At 49.9% G+C, this 11563-nt stretch overlaps 1 protein-coding gene across 2 annotated transcripts; it reads left to right on the top strand.

The window, feature by feature from the left end:
• Positions 1-4638: 4638 nt before the first annotated feature.
• Positions 4639-11059, top strand: DRC12 (dynein regulatory complex subunit 12 homolog). Of its 2 annotated transcripts, XM_070426967.1 has the most exons (7): positions 4639-4718; positions 5021-5102; positions 5975-6040; positions 7137-7256; positions 7767-7859; positions 10412-10542; positions 10780-11059. In XM_070426967.1, exons 2-7 carry the CDS (start codon positions 5033-5035, stop codon positions 10966-10968), a joined length of 669 nt encoding a protein of 222 aa, XP_070283068.1. In that variant the 5' UTR covers positions 4639-4718; positions 5021-5032; the 3' UTR covers positions 10969-11059. The 2 variants fall into 2 exon arrangements, with proteins under 2 accessions (XP_070283068.1, XP_070283069.1); XM_070426968.1 differs by lacking the exon at positions 4639-4718 and having other exon boundaries at positions 4814-5102.
• Positions 11060-11563: the final 504 nt, after the last annotated feature.

The following is an 11563-nucleotide window of genomic DNA, read 5'->3' as shown; positions in this document are numbered from 1 at the left end:
ATGCTTGGGATAGAGCATGGCCTTCAGACTGAAGGGTCCCAGGTTGATTCTGGTCAAGGGCACATGCCAGGGTTGCAAGCACCACCCTCAGTAGGGGGTGTGCAGGAGGCAGCTGATCAATGATTCTCATCATTGATAGTTCTCTCTCCCTCTCCCTTCCTCTCTGAAATCAATAAAAAGAATATATTTATAAAAAAGAAAGAAAAACAATAGGCTTAGTAAAGACTGGAGGTTGATCTTTGTCAGGGAAAATACTGGCCTAGGAAATGGCTACCTCCCATAAACTACTTTTAGTTAAATTTTTAATTTCAGACCACCCTTTGTGGTTACTTTAGGTCTCTGAGTTTGCAAAACCGCATGCAGGCCTTCCCTGAACTAGTCAGGTTAGCATATGGCCTTTTTTTTCCCCGTCCACACCTCCTCTAAATTTCCACAACCACTTACTTCTCACACCCACTGCAGTCATCCACAGTAGGTACACAAAGGCAATTTTCTTTCCCTCATTGTTAGATTCTAGATTTAATGGAGTAAGGTAAATTAACCCTTGAGCTCTAGCCAGTTTGGCTCACTGGATAGAGAGCATCGGCCTGCAGACTGAAAAGTCCCAGCTTTGATTCCGGTCAAGCGCACATACCATGGTTGCAGGCTCCTCCCTGGCCGGGCCCTGACTGGGCCGTGTGCAGGAGGCGAACAATCAATGCATTTCTCTCACATCAATGTTTCTCTCTGTCTCTCCCTCTCTCTTCCACTCTCTCTAAAAATCAATGGAAAATTATCCTCGGGTGAGGATTTAAAAAAAAGAAAAGAAATTAACCTTGGAACCTATATTGAATCTTATTAACCAATGTCACTCCAAGAAATTCAATAAAAACTTTTTTAAAAATAACAGAAATTAACCTTTAAAAACAATTTTAAATATAATAATGTTACATGCAATAAACATTAATATTTTAAGAAAAAAAGATTTTAAATATAATATTACCAAAACTGTACTAACATAGTATAATATCACAAAAGTTGTAGGAAATATTAAAAATCTGCAAATAACAGGATTACTTCTATTATATTCTAAAATACTTTTTTTTTAAATATATTTTATTGATTTTTTACAGAGAGGAAGGGAGAGAGATAGAGAGTTAGAAACATCAATGAGAGAGAAACATCGATCAGCTGCCTCACACACATCTCCTACTGGGGATGTGCTCGCAACCAAGGTACATGCCCTTCACCGGAATCGAACCTGGGACCTTTCAGTCCGCAGGCCGATGCTCTATCCACTGAGCCAAACCGGTTTTGGCTCTAAAATACTTTTTTATCTGGGCTTGTCTAGGTCATCTATACGCCTCTAGCTTAAAGGCTTCCGATTTGTACTATCCTCAGTGCAGGCTGCACAGAATGGAATGGCATAGTTTGCGTGTTGTCTCTGCTGCAGGAAGCCGTGTTTCATTTACTTACAATGACCTATCCATCACATCTGAATGTCTCTTCAAAAATCCCAGATGTGATCCTATTCAAAGGAAGACAGAGTTATTCTAAAATAATCTTTCTTATGCTCATTTCTAAACAGAGTTGGAAAGGTTGGCCCTGGCTGGTGTGGCTCAGTTGGTTGGAGGGTTGTCCCATACACTGAGAGGTTCATTTCCCAGTAAGGGCATGTTCCCAGCTTTTGGGTTCAATCCCAGGTGGGGGTGGAGGCAACCGATCGATGTTTCTCTCTCACATCTATGCTTCTCTCTCCCTTTCCCTTCCTCTCTCTCTAAAATCAATAAAACCTTTTTTAAAATAAGGAAATTGTTACTTTGTTCATAATTTTCACTTGGCTTGTTTTCAAAATACACTAGAGGTGAGATTGGAGTGTTGATCACAATGTCATTCTCACTCCTGGGTTAGTCTGGAGCTAACTCAGTTCATATCATAGGTGACATGTGGCACTTTTCTTGTTCTATTTCACCTTCACCCCAAACCACATCCTCATTCTGCACCTGAAAGTCGGTTGACTGAACATATTTGAAAGTAAATGCTCTTCTGAGGCATGCTATGCTGTTTGCATTCTGTAAGCTCTGTCCTCAATATGTCATCCTCGCATCAGCATAATGGGGACACTAACAGTCCATGGAAAAGGTCCCCAAACAGCTTCTAGCTGAGGAGGACGGGGCATCCTTCCGCTGTGTTCTGGGCAGGAGAAGGTTCTGGGGGAAGAATAAACAAAGCATGTGCTTCAAGATGAGAAGAAACGGACTCTCCGTGTTTAGGAATGGAGCACGATGCTATCTGAGCCTGAGGTCAGGACCTGTGAGCACCTGGGAAAACAAGCCTTGTTCTTCTCTTTACTCTGCAACGTGTCCACAGGGTCAGAGACACACCCTACCGTCATGAAGGAGACACATCAACATCAATCGCCTCTGCTTGAATCTGCCTGCTGTCTGAAGGAAGGACTGTTGTTAGTTAGTTAGACCTCACCCGAGGATATTTTTCCATTGATTTTTAGAGAGTGGAAGGGAGGGGAGAGATAGAAACATCGATGTGAGAAAGACACCTGGATTTGTTGCCTCCTGCATGTGCCCCAACCAGGGCCTGGGCCGGGGAGGAGCCTGCATCCAAGGTACGTGCCCCTGACCAGAATCAAATCCGGCACCCTTCAGTCCACAGGCCAACGCCCTATCCACTGAGCTAAACCAGCTAAAGCAGGAAGGATTTTTTTACTCCCAGATCTCATAGCTATTTCTTCAATCTGCTCCTGACAATAGGCAATTGACAAAATTGTTGAGGGGACAGAGATAGAAAGAAATCGCTAAAGAAGGAGTCTGAAGTTCCCTTAATCGACTAGGGGAAGAGTCCTGAAGTTTCTGTGGTTTTCATTCTAGTGAGTGAGGTGCCCAGAGATCCAGGTGGCAGACAGATGACAAGGCTCCCCACAGCACAGGCCTGGAGGGAGGGGCCGCTCAGCAATGGCAAGTCATCCTTCATACGCCCTTCCTCCAAAGTGTTTGTCCCACACTCACAACTTCAGCAAAATGCTAGGAAGCTTCCCTAAGAGCGAAGGACCTACAACATTGCCTCAGAAATCATTTAAATAGAAAAATTTAGGCGCAGCTGGCATGGCTCAGTGGTTGAGCATCAACCTATGAACCAGGAGGTCACGGTTCGATTCCTGGTCATGGCACATGCCTGAGTTGCAGGCTCGATCCCCAGTGTGGGGTGTGCAGGAGGCAGCTGATCAATGAGTCTCTCGTATCATTGGTGTTTCTATCTCTCTCTCCTTCTCTCTTCCTCTCTGAAATCAATAAATAGAAAAATTTAGGAGACTCCAAAGAAGGTCAAGCAAGTCCACTAGAGGGAGCCCCAACCAACTCAATACTGCCCAGAGCCAAAGTACTTTCTCAGCACCTGTCTGAAAATCAGCCACATACCAGAAGCGCGAAGAGAGGCAATAATGAAGTCACCATGAGAGAAGATAGCCCTGTAAGTACCCAGTTAAAACCCAGGCCTTTCAGGATTTACATCAAAAATCGAAAGATCAGGAAACTGAGGCTGAACAAAGGTACATGGTTTTCCCAAGTTTCATACCCAAAGGGAGACTGGCCGGCCAGCGTGGCTCAGGGGTTGAGCATCAACCTATGAACCAGGAGGTCACAGTTCGATTCCCAGTCAGGGCACATGACCGAGTTGTGGGCTTGATCCCCAGTGGGGGGTGTGCAGGAGGCAGCCAGTCAGTGATTCTCTCTCATCATTGATGTTCTACGTATTTCTCTCCCTCTCCCTTCCTCTCTGAATCCAATAAAAATATTTTTTAAAAGCACACACACACACACACACACACACACACAAAGGGGAGGCTAGAACTCATAGCTCTTGTCTCTCCTACTTTTTATCCCTCCAGGTCAGCACCTGGAGACCCTGGGTCTACCTCCCGCTGTGTCTCATTTCTCTGAAGGGGAAACTCTCTCAGCGACCTTCTCCTGCATTCTTCCCCACGTACCCTCTAGGATGCATTCGGAGGGGGAGCTTCCGTTTTGAGTCTAATAATGTCATTTTGATGATGCGACCTAGGGATGTCAGTGGCTCCACATGAGTCCTGGCTGTGTGCTCAGTGGTTAGAGCACGGTCCAGCTACACCGCGGGTGTGGGTTCCATCCCCGTCAGGGCACAGGCAAGAACCAACCAATGATGCATAAGTAAGTGGAACAGCAAATTGATGCTTCTCCCGCCCCCCCTAAAATCAATAAATAACATTTTAAAAGCAAAAATAGGTTTTTTTCCCCCAAATGGCTACTGTCAGCCCTTTGTCTCTGTGTCAACACAGCAGCATGATTTCAGATGTGTAGACCTGTCCTTGGTAAGTCTCCAGTTTACAGGCGGTGCCACATGGAAGCGGTGCCACATGCGATCATAGCTAATGGGCCAAAGCCCTGTCCTCTCAAACGACCCTGGGTTTGGGAATAGGGAGGGAATCCGCCCTCTGGCACCTGGCGCTTTAAGCTTTGTGTTTAGTCGCTCCACCTTCTGGTGAACTTGTTTCCCGTTGCCTGGGCAACACGCAGGCTCAGGAAGCCCGGCCTTCCAGCTGCGTCCTGCCCCCGAAGGGCATGCGCCCTAGATTGGCTCCCAGACCCCGGGGCTTCTCCTCTGGCTCCCGCTGGTTGGGCCTTTGCTCTGCCCCTCCCCACCCCTCGAGGCTCCCTCCCCAGGGAAACAGCGGAGGCGAGAGGGTCCGCTAGGTAGGAAGGGGCAGGGTCCAGATCTTGGGAGGGGGAAGGGACCAGGGATTGGGATTTGTTTTCTCCAAAAGAGGATGGAGAGGAGTGGTTTCTGTGCCTAGAGCCTGGCGTGCAGCGAGAAGCAGCGCCATCATCCCCGGATGCCAGCCTCGCCTCAGGGTCCCAGGAGACCAAGGAAAAAGGATGAGAGACGGATTTGGAGCCTAGAACTCTCCCTCTCCGGGGACTCCTGGTTCAATCTAGGGATCAGGAAAGCACCCTATGCCCAGGCCTAAATACACGTCCCCTTCCCCCTCCCCTAGGACAGCACGGAGATGCCACCTAAGACCACAAAAGAAAGGATGAAAGCTGGAGCGCAGACGAAGAAAAAGAGTGCAGGCCCTGGTGAGTCGGTGGTGGAGGTGAGTGTCAGGCTCCCCCGGGCTCCGGCTCCGAGACCAAGCAGTGGTGCTCCAGAGAGAAGCCAGCCCCTGCACAACTGATGGAGCTTGCTTTCCTTTCCTTTTTAAAAAAACAAAAAAAAACAAAAAAAACAAAAAAAAACCCAACATTTTTATTGATTTGAGAGAGGAAGGGAGAGGGGGAGAGAGAGAGAGAAACATCAATGATGAGAGAGAATCATCAATCGGCTGCCTCCTGCACGCCCCACACTGGGCATGTGCCCTGACAGGGAATCGAACTGTCACCTCCCGGTTCGTAGGTTGAGGCTCAAGCCCTGAGCCACACGGGCCGGGCAGAATGGAGCTTTCTTTTCTTTTCTTTTAAAATATATTTTATTGATTTTTTACAGAGAGGAAGGGAGAGGGATAGAGAGTTAGAAACATCGAAGAGAGAGAAACATCGATCAGCTGCCTCCTGCACACCCCTTACTGGGGATGTGCCCGCAACCAAGGTACATGCCCTTGGCCGGAATTGAACCTGGGACCTGTCAGTCTGCAGGCTGAAGCTCTATCCGCTGAGCCAAACTGGTTAGGGCAGGATGGAGCTTTCTTGACCTCCCCTTCATATCCTCACATCCAGCTCCCACGAAGCTGGGAATGTGGGAACACTGGCACCCACCCCTCCCTGAGCGCCTCTCTGGCTCTGTGCCTTCCTGCACCTTCATTCCACATGTCTGTGCTGGGCAGGGGGGACTGTGGGGAACCCAGTAGAAGCTGCCGCCAGGGAGCCCTCACGTAGCGGAAGAGAGCCCAGAGCGTGCAGGGCAGGGAGGGGCTGAGGCCGCGGGAAGCTGAGGCTCTGCCACCTCCGGGCAGGTGTGGAGGCGGAATCCGCTGGCAGGCTGGCAGCGCTGGAGAAGGAGCTGCTCCGAGACCACCTCGGTGAGAAGGATGGAAGCTCGGGGCCGTCACAATGAGCCGGTGGCCATGTCTGTATCCTTTCTCTCTCTCTTTTTTTTTTTTCTTAAATACATTTCATTGATTTTTTACAGAGAGGAAGGGAGAGGGATAGAGAGTTAGAAACATCGATCAGCTGTGCCCGCAACCAAGGTACATGCCCTTGACCTTAATCGAACCTGGGACCTTTCAGTCCACAGGCTGACACTCTATCCACTGAGCCAAACCGGCCAGGGCTGTATCCTTTTTCTTTAAATATATTTTATTGATTTCAGAGAGGAAGGGCGAGGGAGAGACAAAAACATCAATGATGAGAGAGAATCATTGATCGGCTGCCTTTTGCACACTGCACACGAGGGATCAAGCCCACAACCTGGGCATGTGCCCTGACCAGAATCGAACCGTGACCTCCTAGTTCATAGGTCGATGCTCAACCCCTGAGCCACACCAGCCAGGCAATTTCTTTATCTTTGGGGCTTGGAGGGTTGGAGCTAGGGTGGGGGCTGAGCTGATCTCTAACATCCCCTAAAGCAGTGGTTCTCAACCTTCCTAATGCTGCGACCCTTTAATACAGTTCTTCATGTTGTGGTGACCCCCAACCATAAAATTATTTTCGTTGCTACTTCATAACTGTAATGTTGCTACTGTTATGAATCGTCATGTAAATATCTGATATGCAGGATGTATTTTCATTGTTACAAATTGAACATAATTAAAGCATAGTGATTAATCACAAAAACAACATGTAATTATATATGTGTTTTCCGATGGTCGTAGGTGACCCCCTGTGAAGGGGTCGAGACCCACAGGTTGAGAACTGCTGCCCTAAAGGGAAAGATAGTCACAAGTTGGGATTGTGAGGAAGGGGTGGGCAGTGAGGGCTAAGGAGCCAGAACAGAAAGGGAGTTTTTGCCTCTTAGCAATGAAGCGCCTGTCGGATCGGGGATGGGCAGACAGAATGAGACCGACTCAAAGTCCGCTGCCAGGTGCTCGGAGGTGGGCAGAGTCAGTCCATCAAGCCCATGGAGGCTGGCGCAGTGGGGTCCCCTGTGGGTCCTGAGAGCTCTGGCCCTGTCCCCAGCTCTGCGGAGGGGTGAGGCCCGCCGAGCCAAGGCTTCAGAAGACCTGCTGAGGCAGAGACTGCAAGGGCTGGAGGCTGAACTGGAGGAGTCCCGAAGGGAAGGGAAGGCCATCTATGCAGGTAGGTGATTGGCCAAGCAGAGGGGCAGCAGGGGGGCAGCAGGAGGGCTGGAAGAGGGCAGCCCAGAGGCCAGAGGATGCAGGGAAGTGAGGCCGGGAGGCTTCCACCCGCCATGCCTGGTCTCAGGCTTCCCAGCAGAGCCAGACCAGGCAGGACCTGCAGGGAGGAGAGGAAGGCCTTTGGGGTTCTGGGAAGGGGCCTTCCAGGATGCCTGATTCCGCACTGTGGATGCTCTGTGGGTTACAAAATGCAGTCCTCGCCTTAATTTCATTCACCCCGTGGGAGGAGCAGGGGAAGGCTGCCACCCCGTCCTGAGCTGGCATGGAAGCCGGGCCTGGTCCATGCGTGGTTCTCGGGTTCTGGGGCCCCTCTGCTCCCCAGAAGCACCAGGAGAGCCATGAAGGCCATTGTAGTCTTGTCCCACTGGACTAAGCAGAGCCTCTCACACCCACAATGCCCCTCTTCCTCCCCCTCCACCCCACCGGACCCTGGCCGCTCACTGCCCCACAGAGATGAGTCGCCAGTGCCAGGCCCTCCGGGAGGAAGTGGAGACCCGAGGCAGGCAGCGGGCGGAGGAAGACAGAGGCCTTCGGGAGCAGCTCGGTAGGATCCCCGTCCCCTAGCCTTTCTCTCAGAGGGTCATGAGGTCGGCCTGAGGCGGACTAAGAGTCTTTCTCCAGAAGACTGCAGTCCTGGCTCTTTCATCACTTTCCCCCACGGCCTCTCCTGCCTTTGCGGACTAGAACAGAGGGTACAGGATGTCAAAGATCTTAAGTTGCCTTAAGATTTCAATAAATCTTAAGTGATACCTGACCAGCGTGGCTCAGTGATTGAGCATCTACCTATGAACCAGGAGGTCAGGGTTCGATTCCCAGTCAAGGGCACATGCCAGGGTTGCGGGTTCAATTCCCAGTGTGGGGCCTGCAAGGAGGCAGCCGATCAATGATTCTCTCTCATCATTGATGTTTCTCTCTCTCTTCCTCTCTGAAATCAATAAAAAAAAAATTTTTTTTAATCTTAAGTAAAGAAGACAAGTCTCTCACCCCATTTCCCCCTTTCAATGGCTTCTCCAAACCCAGCTGTTCCTCCCACCACTGCATCTTTCCTGAGCAAAACGTATTCCCTCTTAGTCTGGCTGACTTTTACAACAAAACTCAGGGAAATGTTTGGCTGTTTACTTCCATATCTTCAAGGCCGAGGCCATCGTGAGAAATGGCCCACCTGTCCGAATTTCAAATGTTGGGCTGGGAAACAGAAGCATGGTGAAAATGAGACTTTTTTTTTAAGTTTAGATTATTCTGTCAGCTTTTTTTTTAATCCTACTGGGGATCAAGCCCACAACCTGGGCATACACCCTTGACCGAAATCGAACTCAGGACCCTTCAGTCCGCAGGCTGATGCTCTATTCAATGAGCCAAACCAGCTGGGGTGAAAATGAGACTTTTAATAACACTGACGAGAGCGGCAGCCCATTGTACAGGCACACACGTGGGGCAGGGAACACAGCCTATTTATTTAGTCCCTCCTCCGATTCCTCATTGGCTGGGTACTATTTGGTCACCTGTTTCCTAATACATCGCCTAGGTCTTGCTGTTCCCATTGGGCCATTTAAAAAACATTGGGCTGAGGCCTTTCTAGTTGACTCCCCCACCCTTGTCTAGCTGAGGCAGACGCCTGGGGGTTCCACCATGTTGGCCCACAGGCACAGCTCTTGGCCCCTCCCTCCTCCCTGCAGTCTGCCTGCCCTGGGGAAGTTCAGTAAATCCCATCCAAAGCCCACCATGCTGCCCTGGCCGGTGTGGCTCAGAGGATAGACCGTCAGCCTGTGGACTGAAGGGTCCCAGGTTTGATTCTGGTCAAGGGCACATGCCTGGGTTGTGGGCCTGATCCCCAGTAGGGGGCGTGCAGGAGGCAGCTAATCAATAATTTTCTGTCATCATTGATGTTTCTATCTCTCCCTCTCCCTTCCTCTCTCTGAAATCAATAAAAATGCATTTTTTAAAAATCCCACCATGCTGGAGATGGTCACAGAGGTGCATTCCCTGCACCATGGTGGACCCTAAATAACTGTTCGCTAAATAAATGAATAAACCTCCCAAATAAGCAAATACTAGTATATTTTAAAAACAGGAGTTTTTGCTTTCTTCCTTCTTGGTTACCGGATAGAGTTGAAATAGGTTAGCATGGCATACAAGGTTTCTTACCACTTAGGCTTCAAAGGTTTCTTATCCTAAAATAGCTTTAGTTTAGCTGTAGATCAGTGATTCCCAAAGTGGGCGCTACCGCCCCCCGGTGGGCGCTGCAGCGATCCAATCCAGGGGGGTGGTGATGGCCACAGGTGCATTTGGGGGCGATGAGTAACTGCTATGAAAATTTTAAAAAAATTAATTTCCAGGGGCTGAGTAATATTTTTTCTGGAAAGGGGGCGGTAGGCCAAATAAGTTTGGGAACCACTGCTGTAGATGATTCAAGAGTTGCTTATCTGCCAGGCAGACCCTGAATTCCTTTCCTATTCTTTGCCTGATCTCAAATTTCAATAAAATCGTTATTTACAGGGCACCTCCCAGGTGCTTCACATGCATAATCACATCTACATTATTCACAGCAAGCCTACGAAGTATGTGACATTCTCTCTTTTCTTTTTTTTAACCCTCACCTGAGGTTATGTTTATTGATTTTTAGAGAGAGGGGAAAGAAGAGAGAGAGAGAGAGAGAGAGAGAGAGAGAGACATCAATCAGTTGCCTCCCATATGTGCCCTGACCAGGGATCAAACACGCAACCTCGGTAGGTGCACTGACTGGGAATTGAACCCACAACCTTTCTGTGTATGGGACAATTCTCCAACCGAGAACCCGGCCAGGGTGTGACATTTTCTCTTTAAAGATGAAGAAACTGAGGCTCAGAGAGAGGCATGCCCAATGCTACGCAGGAGTGAGTGACAAGCAGAGTTGGGACCCAGATCTCGTCCCAAGCCCTCTACTCTCTCCACTACATCCCAATAGAACTTCAACTCCCTGTAGGGACCACAGGGAATCAATGACCCTGGGGGAATCTGGAAGAGTTCCACTCAAGTCCCCCTTTGTGTGCCATTGGAGACTCTGTTCAAGGGCAGTGTCGCCATCCTGTCCTCTTTCATCCTCTGCCCACTCCCCAGAGATGCGCCGGGCAGAGACCGCAGCTGCGCAGGGAGTGGCCAAGCAGGCCCTCAGGGAGCGGGACCAGACTCGGGCTCAGCTCCAGACCCACGTGTCAGATGTGGAGGCCAAGTGTGAGGAAATCTTACATGTAAGCTCACCCTCTGAACCCAGCCACCCATACCCAGTGCTCCCCATCACCGCAGACCAGGGGCAAGAGAAGCAGATCCCCACAGGGAACTCTGCTCTATCTTGAGGGGATGCAACCATGCCCACCCACTAAGACCAATCACTTTAAGAAAACACTGGCAAGGAAAGCATGTAGACCCACCTGGGCACCCCTCACGCTCCCTCTCCCTTCCCGGAGCCTGAGGCTTGGTGTCTGCAGGGCAGCCTGGACCAGCTCCTGGCTAAGCTGAGAGCCCTTGAGCCTCGGTGGGATGGCGTGGGGCTGAGACTCCCCGCCAGGCACCAGGAGCAGCTCTGGCAGCTTGGACTCAACCCCCTGGACCTGTGCGGCTGTAGCAAACAGCCTCCGGGGCCTCTGGAGCCCAGCAAGAAAGCCGCCTTGATGTAGAAGTCAACAGAACTATGGTTGAAGCTTTTGGCGAAGATGAGTGCCTCTCATGGGAACATCTTGGTTCTGGCTGACCCATTAGCCCAAAGACTGAATGATGGGAGAGAAATCTGACAAGGTCTTAGACCTGCTCCTAGAGCAGGGGTGGGAACGTCCGGCCCTGCAGGCCTATATGGTCTGGCCCTGCCAAGGCATTAGGGGTGAGTTAATTAAATGTTTGACCAAATATAGCAGGCTAATTCTTATTTTCAAATATATTTTTATTGATTTCAGAGAGGAAGGGAGAGGGAGAGGGAGATAGAAATATCAATGATGACAGAATCATTGATCGGCTGCCTCCTGCACGCCCCACACTGGGGATTGAGCCCACAACCTGGGCATATGCCCTGACCAGGAATCGAACCCCAACTTCCTTATTCATAGGGCGACACTCAACCACTGAGCCACGCCAGCTGGGCAGGCTAATTTTTAAGTTGATAATTTCGTATGTCCCTTGAATGATGTTATACGTATCTAAATGGCCCTTGGCAGAAAAAAGGTTCCCCACCCCTTGAGCCTGGGGCTCTTTTTGTCCCTTTGAACAATAGCCTCAGAC

The sequence above is a fragment of the Myotis yumanensis genome, unplaced genomic scaffold, assembly GCF_028538775.1.
Source record: "Myotis yumanensis isolate MYYU_CA2020_CCGP unplaced genomic scaffold, mMyoYum1.0.hap1 SCAF_10, whole genome shotgun sequence".
NCBI classification, from domain to species: Eukaryota; Metazoa; Chordata; class Mammalia; order Chiroptera; family Vespertilionidae; genus Myotis; species Myotis yumanensis.
This window is presented reverse-complemented; position numbering and strand designations above follow the sequence as displayed.